The 16,192-nt window shown below is 57.0% G+C and overlaps 7 protein-coding genes across 7 annotated transcripts; 3 read left to right on the plus strand and 4 right to left on the minus strand.

Moving 5' to 3' along the window:
• Window positions 1-512: 512 nt before the first annotated feature.
• On the plus strand, window positions 513-2,836 carry CH63R_13575 (NWD2 protein; the record flags this gene model as incomplete). The annotated part of the gene is made up of 3 exons (XM_018308549.1): window positions 513-943; window positions 1,016-2,695; window positions 2,755-2,836. 3 exons carry the CDS (start codon window positions 513-515, stop codon window positions 2,834-2,836), a joined length of 2,193 nt encoding a protein of 730 aa, XP_018150867.1.
• A 3,326-nt stretch (window positions 2,837-6,162) lies between these two features.
• Window positions 6,163-7,173, plus strand: CH63R_13576 (2,3-diketo-5-methylthio-1-phosphopentane phosphatase; the record flags this gene model as incomplete). The annotated part of the gene is made up of 2 exons (XM_018308550.1): window positions 6,163-6,844; window positions 7,037-7,173. 2 exons carry the CDS (start codon window positions 6,163-6,165, stop codon window positions 7,171-7,173), a joined length of 819 nt encoding a protein of 272 aa, XP_018150868.1.
• A 458-nt stretch (window positions 7,174-7,631) lies between these two features.
• CH63R_13577 (Major facilitator superfamily transporter) lies at window positions 7,632-9,243 on the minus strand (the record flags this gene model as incomplete). Its single annotated transcript, XM_018308551.1, has 2 exons — window positions 7,632-8,736; window positions 8,813-9,243. 2 exons carry the CDS (start codon window positions 9,241-9,243, stop codon window positions 7,632-7,634), a joined length of 1,536 nt encoding a protein of 511 aa, XP_018150869.1.
• Window positions 9,244-10,202: 959 nt separating this feature from the next.
• On the plus strand, window positions 10,203-10,933 carry CH63R_13578 (Translation initiation factor 1A/IF-1; the record flags this gene model as incomplete). The annotated part of the gene is made up of 2 exons (XM_018308552.1): window positions 10,203-10,726; window positions 10,834-10,933. 2 exons carry the CDS (start codon window positions 10,203-10,205, stop codon window positions 10,931-10,933), a joined length of 624 nt encoding a protein of 207 aa, XP_018150870.1.
• A 45-nt stretch (window positions 10,934-10,978) lies between these two features.
• CH63R_13579 (Alpha-mannosyltransferase) lies at window positions 10,979-12,486 on the minus strand (the record flags this gene model as incomplete). The annotated part of the gene is made up of 3 exons (XM_018308553.1): window positions 10,979-11,872; window positions 11,961-12,205; window positions 12,336-12,486. The coding sequence occupies 3 exons, from the start codon at window positions 12,484-12,486 to the stop codon at window positions 10,979-10,981; spliced, it is 1,290 nt and encodes a 429-aa protein (XP_018150871.1).
• Window positions 12,487-12,871: 385 nt separating this feature from the next.
• On the minus strand, window positions 12,872-14,228 carry CH63R_13580 (FAD dependent oxidoreductase; the record flags this gene model as incomplete). Its single annotated transcript, XM_018308554.1, has 4 exons — window positions 12,872-13,740; window positions 13,845-13,942; window positions 14,008-14,145; window positions 14,203-14,228. The coding sequence occupies 4 exons, from the start codon at window positions 14,226-14,228 to the stop codon at window positions 12,872-12,874; spliced, it is 1,131 nt and encodes a 376-aa protein (XP_018150872.1).
• Window positions 14,229-15,174: 946 nt separating this feature from the next.
• CH63R_13581 (Thioredoxin) lies at window positions 15,175-15,850 on the minus strand (the record flags this gene model as incomplete). The annotated part of the gene is made up of 3 exons (XM_018308555.1): window positions 15,175-15,412; window positions 15,514-15,615; window positions 15,738-15,850. 3 exons carry the CDS (start codon window positions 15,848-15,850, stop codon window positions 15,175-15,177), a joined length of 453 nt encoding a protein of 150 aa, XP_018150873.1.
• Between the last annotated feature and the right edge of the window lie 342 nt (window positions 15,851-16,192).

Consider the following 16,192-nt stretch of genomic DNA (forward strand, 5'->3'; position numbering starts at 1 on the left):
TCGCAGAACTCCATTCAAGAATATCGATCCATTCGGGATCACACTCGTCTTTGGGCGAGAGGCTTATACGCATGTGCCGAGTCTTGAAAGGAAAGCATGCCGCTTTGGAGACCATGTCCAATCCCACTTGGCTGCATGAGCAGGCCTTGCGCAGCGAGTGGGAGTTGCAGGGCGACTCTAGGCGACTCTGACCCGACCATCTGCAGCATTGCGTTGGTATCCGATACGCCGACTTCAGCTGGAGCCTGATCACCCCAATCGCCTTGACTTACCCCTCTCCTTTGGCCTTTCACCTTCTTTGGCTTCTTTACGATCGTTGGAAACGCTTGACAAAACCACTATAGCCGCAGCTGCCTTCTTTCCGTGTCCGATGGCATGAGTCTTCGGCTTCGCGTTCTCGGACCACCAAGATTGTCGTCCCGAACATCCCAAGCCGTCGCCTAAGCCTGGCAGTTGGGTACCGAAGTGGTGCTTGCAACTCCAGTCGAGACGAAGCCGCCACAGACGAAGCCATGGAGGCCCTCGGCGTTGCCGCAAATGTCATAGCTGTGGTCGACTTGTCAGCAAAGGTGGGAGGGCTTTGTGGCGAGTACATCAGAGAGGCCTGGAACGCAAACGACGACATTAGGAAGTTCAAGGCCGGGGCAGAGTCCCTGCAGCAAGTTCTGGAGGACATCAAGAACCTGCTCGCCAGCAACAGCTCGAATGAATATCTGAGGCAACAGCTGGCTGCCTCTCACAGGCTGTATGACAAGCTTCTGGAATGCCAGGCAGAACTTGGGGCGCTTGTTGCCAGACTCGACCCCGGAAAGAACCCCAGCCGCCTCAAGCGACTCGGTAAGGCTCTCAAATGGCCCTTTTCGAGCAAAGAAGTTGCGCAAGCCATGGAGGCTTTGGTGCGATGGAAGACACTGTTTTCGACGGCCATGCAATCAGACCAGTTGTAAGTCACGTATTTGGGTCAGGTCACCGGGAAATTCTATTCGTGCTTTTTCTAACTTATAATCATTCTTAGAAACATTGCATTGCGTCTCGACGAGAAGATCGACCTTTCTGGTCTTGTAGCTGCAAAAGGCGCGGCCTTCGATGACTATGATAACGAGCCCGAGCCAATGTGCCACCCGGAGACGAGACAAGATCTGCTGCAACAGGTGGAGAGATGGGTCGACAATCCCGACGGGAAGTCCATCTTTTGGCTCTGTGGCCCTGCTGGGACGGGAAAGTCGACGATATCACGCACAGTTGCAAACGTTCTTGCCGACAAAAACCAGCTTGCGGCCAGCTTCTTCTTCAACCGGACCCGGGACGGTCGTAATAGGGCCGATCTTTTCGTGACGACAATTGCAAGACAACTAACCCGCCGGGTTCCTCTTGTGAGAAGCTTCATCACAGAAGCCATACAAGCAGAGCCAGATCTACCCGAGAAGGGCCTTCAGGTACAATTCGACAAGCTCATCCTGGATCCCTTGTTGAAAGTCAAGACCGAAAGTCTGCTACTGCCGACTCTGGTTTTAGTCATCGACGCCCTAGACGAGTGCGATTCAGGGAATTCTGATGGCTACCAGAATCCTCAGTCTGACCGAACCCGACAAATCGTCAGACTCCTTGCCAAGACCGCTGTCATCAAGGGTGTGAGGGTGCGCATCTTTCTCACAAGCAGGCCGGAGCTACCGATCCAACTGGGTTTCCGACACGATGTGTCTGAGCATTCTCATCGAGATGTCGAACTATTGCGGGACATTCCCCCAGCCGTCATTGAGCACGATATCCGAGTATTCCTTGCCGCTCAATTGGAAACGATCAGAAACGCATACAGCATCCCGAAAGACTGGCCAGGAGAGGACATTGTTGATAGGCTTGTCACAATCACCATGCCTCTCTTCATCTACGCTTCCACAATCTGCAAATTCGTCAACGACCCGAGGCGGCGATTTGATCCGCGCAGCCAGTTGCAAAAAGTCCTGAGTGGAAGCCGAGGCCAAGTAACCAACATTCGAGGGACGTATCAGCCGATTCTCGATCAGCTCTTGGTTGGGCTGTCTGACTACGACTCAGAGCAGATGCTAGCCGATTTCCGCAGGATTGTGGGCTCCATCATTTTGCTAGCGGACCCGTTGCCTGTCGAGCCTCTCAGTCAACTTCTCAGGGTGTCCCAAGACCGAATCCGTTGCCAGCTAAACAACCTGCACTCCGTCCTCGACATTCCAGAAGAAACGGACCCCAAGAGAGCAGTTAAACTCTTCCACCTGTCCTTCAGGGAATACCTGTTGAGCGAAAGAGGGGACGGCCCGTTCTCGGTTGACGAGTCGTCTAAGCACAGCGACCTGCTACATGATTGCCTGCAAGCCATGTCCAGCGGATCCAACAACACGGGCGGTCTCAGAAACGACATCTGTCAGTTGGACGACCCAGGCGTTTTCCGCAAGGATGTGAACCCCGAAGTGATTCGGAAGCATATTCCTCAGCATCTGCTGTATGCTTGTACCCACTGGGCTCACCACCTGGCAGGAAGCCGCAAACTTATACAGGATGGAGACGAGGTGTACGTCTTCCTGACTCGTAACTTTGTCCACTGGCTGGAGGCAATGAGTTGGATGGGCAAAATGAAGGAAAGTGTCGAAATCGTTCTCGGATTGCAGGAGGCTGTTGCCATGCCGGACTCTCAGGCCGCCGCCTTCTTGCGAGATGCCAGGCGGTTTGTTTTGAAGCACCGAGACGTCATCGACAAGGCCCCGTGCCAGATTTATTTGTCAGCTATTCTCTTTTCGCCTACGGGTTCTATCGTCAAGCAGACGTTTCTCTCCGAGGTCCCGGCATGGGTGGTGAAGTATCCTGAGGTCGCTGACGACTGGGACCCGACAATTCATATCATGGAGTCGCCAGTAGGCTTGCCTCACCGATTGAGGTTTTTAATGTACACCAGAGAGATGGAGGCAAGATTAAAAATGGGAAACATTGGTTTTTCTCAGGACAGCAAAACATTAGCAACGGCCGATCGCGAAAACATTATCCTTTGGGACACAAACACCGGAAGCATGCTGAGAGTTCTCGACGTACCGGATGAGAGCTTTAGCTGTGTTTCATTCATTTCAAACGGTGTAATCATCGCCGGGATGAAGTCAGGCACTTTCCTCTCCTGGGACTTTGAGCGAGACACGAAAACAACCTTGGAGCTCTCCCCCGGTCACGATGTGCATTGTATTTTCACATCTTCACGAGGTCATGTGGCATGCGCATCTGCAGATGGCACGGCTTATATCCTTGATGAACGTAACTTTACGATACGCAAGTGGTCTACCAAAAGCTTTGACCAGAGTTTCAAGACATTCATATCGTTTTCACCGGACGGATCGCGTCTAGGCCTTCTCACGGAGGACGGCCTCGGACTAGATTTGTACGATGTCGGCGCCAATCGCTGCCTCAAACGACTCATAGCGACCAACAGAGACACCTTTCACTTCGTCTCGATATCAGAGGATCAAATCTTCATCATAATTTGCCGAAATCTCTCCAAGAATGAAAAGTTTGGTCCCGCATCCAGGCCAACGTGTTTTTATGCGACTACGCCCATCGACGACGGCATAACCCGGTCAAATGACCTAGTATTGCATCCTCTTGAAGCACACGGGAGCATTGTTCACGCACAGTTCAACTCAGAAGGGATGCTAGCATATGTCGATAGAAGAGGTTACACCTATGTCTGGAAGGGCCTACCGAAGGCGCCTCATCTGGTGGCTAAGACGAGACAATGGGGATCCCCACGATCAATCTACCTCTCCCCGGACGGCAAACACGTGGCTATAAGATCGCTGCACAACACAAAGATACTTGAAGTTCGTCTCCTGGAGCATCACGACAATAACAAAGGCAACTGTCTCATTTCCGAATCCGACGACATCGTAGATGTCATTGGTAGTGACAGTCTGGCGTCCTCGCTCGATGGCCTGAGTTTCGCAGTTGGCTCGAAACTGGGGAAAGTGACGATCTGGAACAGAAGCCCCAATACCGTGCGTGGATCCGCATTCACGTCTACAAAACTGGATTCGAACTTGTCACCTGTCCACAGTCGAAGGCCTGGCGTAGTGCTCGCGTTGAGTCCGGACGGTGTCCATCTGGCTGTCAGTAGTCATGAAGCGGAGCTTGAAATCTGGCAGCGGAACCCGGGTTCCGGCACCATGTCCATGGTGCGAGCTTACTTATATGATGGCAAACAACAAATGAACTCTGATAGATCGCCTTTTATGTGCTTTTCACCTTGTGGTCGATTCCTCGCAATGACAACCAAGGGCCCTCTGTTCAGAATTCTCCTTACCGGTGATTTCAATGTGCGTAGCAACACCATCATTTGGGACTTTGCGACCCTCCTCGACAGTTCCGCCGTTCCAAGCTTCAGTAGAGTATCCCGGGAAAATTCGTCACAGATCATGAGCTTCGGGCCAAGCGGCGCGCATCTGGCGATACTTGAAGGTGGCAGTCCAGTAACCCTCAGCCTGGTCCATTCGGCATCAGGTGGCCTGGTTTGGGAACTGAGCATTGGTGGCACCTCCAGAGTCTCCAGAGTCTTGTCAATCCTGTTCAACTCCGCCGGCACGCGAATAGCAACTACATCTTCATACATGGAGGGACCACACGGGACGACGTTGTCATTGGTAGATGCGATCAACGGAGTTCTTCTCTGGGAGGTGCCTATAGAATACGACAATATCTGGGTTCCCATGACAGCGTTTGGCTGCCACGACCAGGTCATAATGATCCAAAGAAGCAAGCTCTGCATTTATGACGCCGTTACAGGATCCGAGATCGGCAGCCAAGCTGGCTTTATGCCCTGCAACGTTGCCTTTGAGCATGACGACGGGATCTGGATCACGAAGCGTGGTCGGAAGATACTCTATCTACCAAGTCATTGCCAACACCAGCTTCGGGTCATGGACTGGACCTTTCATCCGCATCGTTACCTTGGCTATGATGTGGATAGACAGGCACCTTTTGTCATCGAATTTTCGTGTGATGGCTGCACAGCCAAGGCGTCTTGGAGGAAGAAAAGTTTCGCGTTTAGTGGTGAAATGGGCAGAGAACAGGACGAGGACCAGTCCTCACTAACTTCAAGGATGCAGCAACTGGCTGGTACTGAGTCTTGAACAGAACTGTGCCTTCAACGCTTTTGTTCATCTTGGAAAGATGAATATATATGATTGATGTTGATAGCGCAAAATCTTGTTTCGGCATTACGCCTTGTTGTCTCGACATTCCTGTCGATTTTGTATTTTCTTGGCCTAGGCTAGTGTTTGCATGCATTGATAACCCTCTTGGAAACTTGCAATGCGCTACAACACCGCATCTATAACTGCAGAAGGCAAGATGTACATGCTGGCCTGAAGCTGACGGGTGACTCGTCTTGCGAATCAACCTCTCTTAATTGGGTAGATGCAACCCGGCGGCGCTTGACGGGGCTTCGGCGGCTGATTAGATAATGACCGGCCCGCTGGGAATGGTGTGCCGGTGCCAGCGGGAGGGGCCGATGTCGTCACTGGGGGGGCCGTAAGGCCGCTAGAGGCGGGATTTTACCATCCTTGTTTCCATCTTTGCCCTCCGGAGTTGCTCGATAAGTTGGGAGAGGAAAAGCGCGGTTTTATCTGGTGTCTACTCAAGTGTGATATCAACCCGGCGTGTGTCGGCTATTATTTGATCCTCTCTGACTCAAGCGGAAGTTCCTGGAACCAACCAATTGATGGTTAGCAGGGACCGGAATGCCTCGATTCGAGAGTTCCGGTCGAGGGATGCACCTTGGCCATTCTCGTAGAGAATTGATGGGATTTTCGTGTACCAATCTGCATGTACACACACATACGTACACCAAGTAGAGAAATCATGTAGCCAAGGATCTTTTTTAGTTGCTCATCATCTTTCCTTGGGCTGCCAGGGTCCTCCCAACGGCGCCCCCACTCCCACCTCGCTCGTCTCACTTTGTTGACCTCGCATCGAGAACATTTTGCTCTGGTTTTACCCCTCCCCCACCTTGATCCTCCATAAAACCTCACATCTTCACACACACATACACCAACACACTGCCATAAGACCAGACCGGCAAACCCAACTCCTCCCGTCCATCAACCTCCTCATATCCAGAAGCATTGACTTGTTTCTGCGCCACCCTCCGAGTTTATGGCCGTCCTCTCCAACCAGTTCACCTTCAGCATCGGCAAAATGGGCTCCCAAGCCGCCAGCGAGACCCCGGCGCTCGCCACGAACCCGGACTTCATCTTCTTCACCGACTTCGACGGCACCATCACGCTCGAGGACTCCAACGACTTCCTCACCGACAACGTCGGTTACGGCTACGAGAACCGCCGCGCCGGCAACCTGCTCGTGCTCGAGGGCAAGAAGCACTTCCGCGACAGCTTCCAGGAGATGATGGACTCGGTCTCGATGCCCTTTGACAAGTGCATCGACTACCTCAAGGCCAACGTCAAGCTCGACCCGGCCTTCAAGGACTTTTACGCCTGGTGCCGCGCCAACAACGTGCCCGTCGTCATCATCAGCGGCGGCATGCGGCCCATCATCCGCGCCCTGCTCGTTCAGTGGCTCGGCGAGGCCGAGGTCGACGGCCACATCCAGATCGTCAGCAACGAGGTCGCCGCGCGCGAGGGCAAGGCCTCCATCAACGAGGAGGGCGGCTGGCGCATCGTCTACCACGACGACAGCATCCACGGCCACGACAAGTCCATCGAGCTGCGCAAGTACTCCTCCCTGCCCACCCGCCCCGTCATGTTCTACGCCGGCGACGGCGTCTCGGACCTGTCGGCCGCCCGCGAGACGGACCTGCTGTTCGCCAAGCGCGACAAAGGTGAGGGGTTTTCCTTTCTTTTTCTCTCCTTGTTTTCGTGTTTGATTCTACTCGACCCCGCCCCCGCCCCCGCCATCGCCGGGCGTCTTGCCCGTCGCGCCGGTGTCGGCGGCCCCTTTGCGACCGAACTTGCTTTTCTTTTTCAATCGAGACAGAGGAGCACGAAGAACCACCGACTGACAACCCCCGCAGATCTCGTCGCGTACTGCGAAAAGGAGGGCATCTCCTTCGTCACCTTCAACGACTTCTCCGACATCCACGAAACCGTCAAGCAGATCGTCGAGGGCAAGATCAGCGTCAAGGACGCCGCACGGGGACGCATCCATTAGCCAGCCGATTGATTGACGACTCGCGAGACCGAGACGAAGAACATTCATATAGACGAGACATCTATACATCCAGGGCGGCATTGATACCTATACAGCGAGGCATGAGAAATCGGGGTTTCTTGGGTATTTTTACTATTTTTTCATTTTGATTTTTTTGCGGATTCACGATAGATATAGACATAGACTGGGTGTCTACAGGGATATAACACGAACGATTTCGACAACGACGAGATCGATACCATTCATCGATGCCTTTTGGGGCTTTTCCATCAATTCGTCAAGCCTTTCGTTCGTCCTCTGCTGACGAACGACTTGTTGCATGTTCCAATTGCTTGCCATACCGCCCCGTTCGTAAGCATACTCACAGCAGGAGGTAGAAGGGCGACCAGCTTTTGACCTCTCAGGTCCACCCGCCAGTCTCTCCACTGTCACTTTGATTTCTCACTAGGATTCCTCCCCTACTCGGACCTCTTCCTGCCGTGCGGCACACCGTACCACGACGCCATCATCACGGCAAACAGCCCGATGGCGATCGGGTGCAGCACCCACGTGCCGGCCGCCTGCGCGAGGATACCCGTCGTGAACGGCGCGACGGCGCCGCCCGAGCTGCCGAACGCGCTGATGACGCCCATGCCGCTGGACCTCTCGTGGCCCGTCATGGCCCTCATGAACACGGCGGCGGCGCACGGGTAGATGGGCCCCAGCAGCAGGCCGACGATGGCGACGGACACGGCGGGGCCGACGACGTTGGGCACCCACCACACGAGCAGCTGGAAGACGGTGGCGCCGACGGTGGCGAGCACGACGAACAGCTTCTCGCCGACGCGGTGGGCCGGGTGCGACAGGCACAGCCGGCCAATGGTGATGCCGCCCCAGAAGCCGGCCGTCACGTAGCCGACCGAGTCCGGGTCGCCGCCGCGCACGGCGATGAGGAAGGAGATGACCCAGCCCGAGATGGACACCTCGGCGCCCTGATAGGCGAAGATGAAGAGCGCGCCCAGCAGCACGACGCGCGCCTTGAGGGCGTGGAACATGCTGAGGAGATGGGTGCCCGAGTCGACGGCGGCGGCGGTGGCGGCGGCGTCGGGCCGGGACGGCGCGGGGAGGTCGGCGTCGTAGCGCCAGAAGGACCAGGTGGCGAAGGCGCCGTTGAAGACGGCCAGGCCCAGGGGGATGACGTAGTATGTGCTCCAGCTGGCTCGGGCGGCGGTGACGAGGGCGGTGGCGATGAGGGGCCCGACGGTGCCGCCGACGCCGTAGGCGCCGTGGATGAAGCCGAGCGCCGTGGTGGCCTGGCGCAGGGAGCCGCAGAAGACGTTGTTGACGGCGAGGGTCAGGGACATGCCGAAGCCGAGCAGGAAGAAGGAGACGACGACGAGCGGGAAGGGGGCGCGGGCGAGGATGGGCGCGTAGCCGATCGTGATGACGGTCTGGGCCAGCGCGAGGAGGCGGGCGCGGCCGAGGCGCATGCGCAGGGACTCGAGGAAGGCGGCGCCGAAGATGAAGCCCAGGGCGTTGCCGATGAAGATGAGGGAGACGATGGCGTAGCCAATGTCGTAGTGCCTGATAACCCGAGTCAGCAGTGGTCTACATCTACAGGAACGTTGGGGAGGGGGAGGTGGTGAAGGAAGGGGCATACTTCTCAATGTAGGGGATCAGAGCACCCGGGGCGCTGTCGTTCAGGCCGTTGCCAAAGTTCATGAGGCACGCAGCCGCCAGACGGTAGCGGTTCATGTAGGGGTCCGAGATGCTCTGCAGGACCTCGAAGGCGGCCGGGCTCGGGGGCCGGCTCATCTCGACGTCGGCCCCCGATGTCGGCGACGGAGGGCGGGACGGAGTGGCGCCGGCTTTGTTCCCGGTGTTGCCGCCGACATTATTGTTGCCATGATGGCGGTCGTCGGCTGTGTTGCTGAGGCGCGAGAGCTCGATCGAGGACTCGTCGCGGTGGGGCGCGCCCGGGTAGGTCCGGGGGACGGCCTTGGCCGGGGCGGCGGGGAGGAGGGGAGGAGCCCCGGCGTCGCGGTCGCGGGATTCGACCTCGACCAGGGTCCGGAACATCGTGGCGTCCATTGCGGGTGTTGGTGGAAGAACCGGCCGGTCCTAGACGTGGGAGAGGAGGGAGAAAGAGGAGAACGGAGAAGAAAGAGGGAGGGGGGGCGGTCAGCGAAGAGATGTGGGATGCGCCGTGGTCGACTTATACGCAGAGAGTCCCTGCCGACAAGGAAGAGAGAGAGGTACCTTGGATAAGGCCGGCGGGATTGGCTGGCGGCTTCTAGCGATTAGGTAGTCCGACTTGGATTAGGGGCCGGCCAGGGGGGGTTGTTATGGATAGCCGCAGCCACAGAAAGCTCCAGATATCATCGTGGCCAGCGACCTGGCCAGCGTCCCACGGGGCAGGCAATGCCAGACCATCGTGTGGACGGTCCAGATGACTCACCCGTCGATCCAGAAACGGGCGGCGGGATGAGATGCAGGGTTCAAACATGTAACATGTGCGTTATCTCCACCCCCGTCTATCTAAAATCAACAGGAATGAAGAAAAGTTTTTCAGTATACAGCAGTAGCGGCGAGCGGCTCGTCGGGGAGCCGGTCTTGGTTTAGCCTCCCATGCTGTGATGAGTGGGTAAACGAGCAGAGAAACACACACATACACACACACACACAAGCTCACGTATATCGGGCATGTGAGGCAGTTATCCGTCCCGGACAAGTATTGATATTAATAAGCATGGAGCAAAAGGGCGAGAGTTGAAAGAGTTGGACGCGGGATATGGTTTCCGGCAGTGTTGCCGACATCATTAGACCATGTTAATCAATGCCCTTCCGCTTGGTGCTCCCGCAGATTGGGCAGCTCCGCCGGCAGAAGTCCAGGCCATCTCGGCATGAAGCTGAGACTATTGCCCAATAAGGAAACATTCTCAGCGACCTACCCATGAAATATAATCGATACGGTCAGAGATGTGCACCAGTTGTTGGCTTCTAGACCGCGTCTAGGCCTAGGTACTAGTAGCACAGTGCGCTTGCTAGGTATGTACCTATGTACCTTGATAGTCGCAGCACGGCCTGCCCCGCGTCCACCCTCCAGAAAATCCACGGACAGGGGAAATTACCCCACCATTGTCACTCACCACCTCCTGGAAGAAAAAAAGAAGACGGAAAAAAAAAAGAGTTCCTTGACAATCATTCTCCCCCCCTCTCCCCCATTGATAGCTAGCGAAAGTCTCGACAGCCTTCTCTGCCTGCCAAACATGGGACGACCGAAACGCACCGCCCTCCAGGCCGCCGAGGACACCCTGACGCCTCCCGACACCCTCGACAAGAACCAGGCCATCGTGCGCGTCATCAAGGCCGAGGGCAACAACCTGTACCTGTGCGAGCTGCCCAACAAGAAGGACCTCGTGCTCGAACTGGCCCAGCGCTTCCGCAACACCATCTGGATCAAGCGCGGCGGCTACGTCTTGGCCGAGACATACGACGAACCCGACGGCCGCCTCATGGGCGAGATCGTCAACGTCGTCCGCGACGAGAAGGCCTGGCGCAAGCGGCCCTACTGGTAACACGACCCCAGACCCTCCTCCCTAAAAAGGCCCATGTGCTACGCTTCCCCCTTCTCCCAAAGTCCCTATGCTGACGCTTCTTCTTCTCTTTTCTTCTCTACAGGCCTAGCGAGTTTGCAAAGACCAACACGTACGACGACAGCGAGGAGTCTGATTCCAACGTCGGCAAGATGCCGCCTTCCGATTCCGAGGACGACTACTGATGATACGAACTGCCACTTTGACGACTTGCATGCTTATCCCGCCCCTCATTTCTTCTTCGACGCGGGCTTCTCGGCCGGAACCCCCTCGTCCGCCGTGCCGAACCACGTCGCCGCCACCGTGACCGCCATGACGCCCACGACGAACTCCGAGCTCAGGTCAGTGCTGGGGTACACGTTCCAGGCCCACTCCTGCGCCGCCCAGAGAATGTAGACGACGTAGACGGGGAGGCCGCTGCGCCAGAGGAGGTACGGCGTCGACCAGGCTAGATAGGCGTAGAACTGGTAGTGCAGGGACCGGGCGAAGAGGAGCCCCATGACGTTGGCCGACAGAATCGTCGTGAGGACGTAGCGCGGCGTCACGCGGCCGGCCACCTGGGCCTCTTCGAGCGCCGAGAAGGGCGACTTGCCCCGCAGCATGGCCGGGACCAGCGACGACAGCGGCCGCTGCGCCGGGTTGAGCCAGCGGGTGACGGCGAACAGGAGCAGGACGGATAGATGCAGTGCCAGTAGCGCAATAGAAAACGGCTTGCCGAGGAACGTCTCCTCGCCCACGAAGCGCCAGTTGACCGTCCACTTGAAGAAGAACTGCCGCGACAGCTCGAACGCGCGGCCGAGGTAGCCCGCGGCGTTGTGGGAGAAGAAGGGCACGCCGATGACGATCTGCACCTGGGCCATGAGCCACGCCGCGCGCAGGGCGCCGCCGAAGCCGCGGCCGAGGAACAGCACGACGCCGACGGCCGGCAGGGCCAGCAGCAGCGACATCTTGATGCCCAGTCCCCAGCTGTACAGCACGGCGCCGGGCGTCCACAGGCGCTTCTGGAAGAAGAAGATGGCGAGCCAGAGGAAGAGTGTCGCGAAGCAGTCGTTGAAGCAGCGCAGGACGAAGACGCTGTGGAGGCGCTTCGAGAGGATCAGGAGCGGGAAGATGTACGGCGGGACCTGCGGAAGGACATATTTTATCAGCTTCAATTGTTCCCCTGCGCAGTTTCCAGTGATATGTTCAAGGAGTGGACTGGCGGCGGCGCACCTTGGCTTGCCAGTAGCACGCCATGACAACGGCAAGGGTCGCGAGGTACAGGACGGCAAAGAGCTGCTGCGCCAGGAAAATGTTCTTGCCCTCGTCGGTGAGGTAGTACAGGCCCGTGTACGTGTAGACGTGGGCGGCAGGGTAGACGAGGGGCCCGGTGCCGCCCTTGATCTTGGTGTAGTCGCGCTCGCCCGAGACGAATTGGGAGACTTGTTCCATGTAAGCGACCCAGTCGATCTCCGTGTCTGCAGGCAGGATGTGTCAGCAATTGAGGCCATTCTCAGATTCTTCTAGGCTCCGAGGAGAGAGAGAGAGAGAGAGAGAGAGAGAGAGAGGGAGGGAGGGAGGAGAGAAGGAGAGAAATTGAGGGCTCACAAGGGATCTTCCAAATGATCAGCCCGCATAGGACCGCGTCCAGGGCAAGGAGGAGAGGGGGAATGGCCTTGGAGAGCGCATGTCGGCCACTGGCGATGTCCAGCACAAGACGCGTCGCCTGTACGTAGACTGGGGGCGCGTGGTCGGCCATGGTTGTGGCTTCGCAAAGCTTGTGCGTGTCGCGCGGGTTGTGAAGCGTTGGTGATGGGCAGGGGGGAGAGCTTCTGAAAGCTGTTGCGAATGGGAACGTTGCAGGGGCTTATGATTGCACCGTGCGCCGTTCGTTGATTAGTGACTGTTTTGGACTGTGATGGAAGAGGCATCTCAATGGTCGAGACATCATCGACATCAAAACTACAACGCCAACAAACACCAGTCCAGCAATTGTTTTCAACATCTTTGTTTCCAGTTAAACCATCTACCAACTTGAATCCAGACTCTGTAGGCAGAAAAAGGGGTGTGTATTCACAAATGATAAGATTATGAACAAATACCTATACAAAAAATGTCTACAACAACTACTACCACTACTACTACTACAACTTGCTTGCCTTGTCCCACGAGAACATCTCGGGCTCATCCGCCAACTTGTCCCCCTTCTCGGCGCGGATCTCGTTGACCAGCTCGACAACCCGCTCGGCGCAGCCGTACGACCCCTGGAACCCCCATCCGGCGTGGCCGTAGTTGTGCACCACCGGCGTGCCGTCGGCGAACGTCGCCCTGTCCGTCTCGATCCGGACGCCGCCCTCGCGGTACGGCCGCAGCCCGACGCCGTGCCGGATGATGTCCAGCGCCTCGACGCCCCGGCCGCCCGTCAGCGCCGGGCTCAGCTCGACGCACCGCTTCATGATGCGGTTCGCGATGTTGGGGTCCGGATTCGGGTCCCAGTTGCCCTTGTCGTACGTGCCGCCCAGGACCGTCCCGCCCCCGGCCGCCCGCGTCATCATGTAGCACACCTCGGTCGCCCCGTCGTCGGTGCCCGAGATGGTCGCCATCGGCTCGACCTCGTTCCTCACCACCACGACCTGGCCCCGCGCCGCCTGCACCGCCTTGTCCTCGACGCCGCCCAGCTTGCACGCCAGCAGGCCCGAGCAGTTGACGACGACGTCGGCCGGACGGCCCGAGTGGTGCAGCGCCTTGAGCTGGTGGATGTGCGCGATGACGCCGCGCTTGAAGACGACGCCGTTCTTGCGGCACTGGCCCACGAGCCACGGCAGGTAGAGCGCCGTGTTGATGCACACCGACGTGAACTCGGAGCCCGAGTGCGCGTTGGCGGGAAGCTCGTCCGCGCGCAGGTCGCGGAAGTCCGGGAGCAGGCTGCGGTACCACGGGTCCACGGCGTACAGGGCGTCGTAGGGGTTGCCGCCGGCCTCGATGTCCTTCTTACGTCTGAAGACCTGGCTCTCTGGGTGAGGAGGGACGGGCGTTAGTCTTTCGTTTGTTTTTTTCAACGTGTAGAGAGAGCGAAAGCCGCAGTAAAGACAGTTGGGGGCGGGCGGAACGACGTACTCTGGAAGTGAATACCCGCTTCCGGAACCTCGGCGGCCAGGCGGCTGAGTTCAGGCCATGTCCTGCGCTCCCATCTGCTATCGGACTCGGGCGCCATGCTAACAAGTTTGATCAGCCGCGGGGGTCCTTTTTTTTTTTCATCGTGAGGCATGAGGAGTCTTACGGCAGCACGTTGGCACCGGCCCATGGCGACGTGTACTCAATGTCATAGTCGCCGGGCATGTGCTTCGAGATCACCGTCACGGAATTGGCTTTGCTCTTGGACAGGAGCAGGGCCGCCGTGAGGCCCGACACGCCAGCACTAAAAACGGTCAGTGACTGGGCTGGTGAGAGGCCATGCCGTGCGTGAGTTACTTACCCGAGCACGACAATGTTGTTCGTCATGATGACTTGGGTTGTCGTCGACTGATGAGGTATCAAACTGGGTTGCGGTGGTTGAGTTCAAGCAAACTGGACGGGTGAAGGTTTAAATGCGATGTTTATGTGAGCTAAACAAGCTTGTCCAGAAGTGTTGATAAGAGCCAACCCCAGACCATGAGAATCAACAGATATCAAACCGACGTCTTTTATTATTCTTATCACCCGTGCTTGAAGAATCGTGCCACATTTATCAATTCGTTCATGCGGCGGCGGTAGGCTGTCAATTCAGGGCGTCCCTTCGTCCCCTCTTCCCGCGGGCAACTTGTCCCCGCCGCGCCGAGCCGAAAACCGGCACGGAGCCACCAGGTTCTTGAGTCACCCAGGCAGGCAATCTAGGGTTGTTCTAGAGCGGAATCTAGCCCGCGTGAACCGTCGAATGCCGATTTTCTCGGCCGTCGTTGATTGGAACACACCGACATTGACAAGGCTCCGGCTCCTAAAACGCTGACATCTTGGGGCGTGGGATCCGAATAAGATGCAATGCCAGATGATCTCACCGATCTGCGCAAGGTGAGATTTGCGGCACATGGCATTTCTCCGAGTTCCAGTCAGATTTCCTAGGGAAAACACAAAGCGGACCAACCTATCAAAAGCTCGTTGAATTTGCGCCTTTCGTTTAAATCGGGGCGCGATTCCAACAAATGGCAATAGAAATCATCCCACCATTCCGCCGACATCTTTGCGTGACAGTGCGTAGGGATTGACTCGAAAATGACCACCACCCCCCATCACGGAAGTCATGAACAGATCAAACTTAACAACAGGTCGTGAGGTCTTTTAACAATGTATTGTGGTATCTAGCGCCGGTCAAGGCTCCAAGGAGCGTGTATTGATTTCGCCTCGGTTCCTTGCTTTTTTTTTCAATCCATTCACTCAGCACGTCCTTCTTCGCTGCATGCCGTAATGTGGCTTATTCCTGAGGCTTCTCCTCGTTGGCGTTCGCAGCCTTGTCGTCTTCGACCAACTTCGTAATGGCCTGCTTGAGGCCAGCAGGGTTGGCTCCGACAACCTCTTGGACCTTCTTGCCCTTCCGAAAGAGGAGGAAGGTAGGCATGGCACGGATTCCAAGCTCTTGGCTCACGTCGGGGAGCTCGTCGACGTCAATCTTGACGAAGTGGACACCGCTGTTGGCCTCCTCGTTGGAAAGGCTGTGTTTCGCAGCGTGTTAGTTCATCAAGTTTCCAGTAATTCGAGACGCGCCTGCAGGACGTGTGACGGCGGGAAGGGGGGAAGGAAGCCGTCGACTTACTTGACAAGGAGGGGGGCGATGGCCTTGCAGGGACCGCACCAGGTGGCGAAGGCGTCGACGAGGACCAAGTTCTTCTCCAGGGCAGCGTCGAACTCGGCCTTGCTGTTGTTGTTGGAGTCGAATCAGCATCAAACCAGCCCAGGGCGGGGCACAACGACCGCATCATGGAGTGTACGCGGGGCGCGCGCGGTGGTTTGTCAGGGTATTTTGGAAGTGCAACTTACCTCGTAACGTTGTGGACAACCATGTTGGGCAAAGAGGCGTGGAAGTTTCTGTAGGTAGATGGAATTGAAGATCTCGCGATGCGTTGGAAAGGGCGGAAGATGCGTGTGGACATTTGGATCAAGAAGAGGGCAGTCCGACGCCGAAATGGAGCGGGACGGCGATAGGCTTTATAACAGGAGGGTGGGATGTGGTAACGAGCGGGCAACAATGGTACCTCGTCTGCGCTGTATAAATGCAGTGTTTGGGAGGTATTTTTTCGCGCGGGAAGCGGGAGGCGTGGGTGGGAGCTGCGAGTCTGTTCTTCTGTATCCGTAGCAGTAGCAACAGCAGCAGCAGCAGAATCTGGCGCGGACGGGGCGCATCATCGAGGGACGAAGCCACTTGATTTGTCAGACCCCTCGATGACGCCACCGGGGCCTGCATGTCCTATTGCATAATCGCGTATAACCCACCC

This window comes from Colletotrichum higginsianum, chromosome 10, assembly GCF_001672515.1.
Source record: "Colletotrichum higginsianum IMI 349063 chromosome 10, whole genome shotgun sequence".
NCBI lineage: Eukaryota > Fungi > Ascomycota > Sordariomycetes > Glomerellales > Glomerellaceae > Colletotrichum > Colletotrichum higginsianum.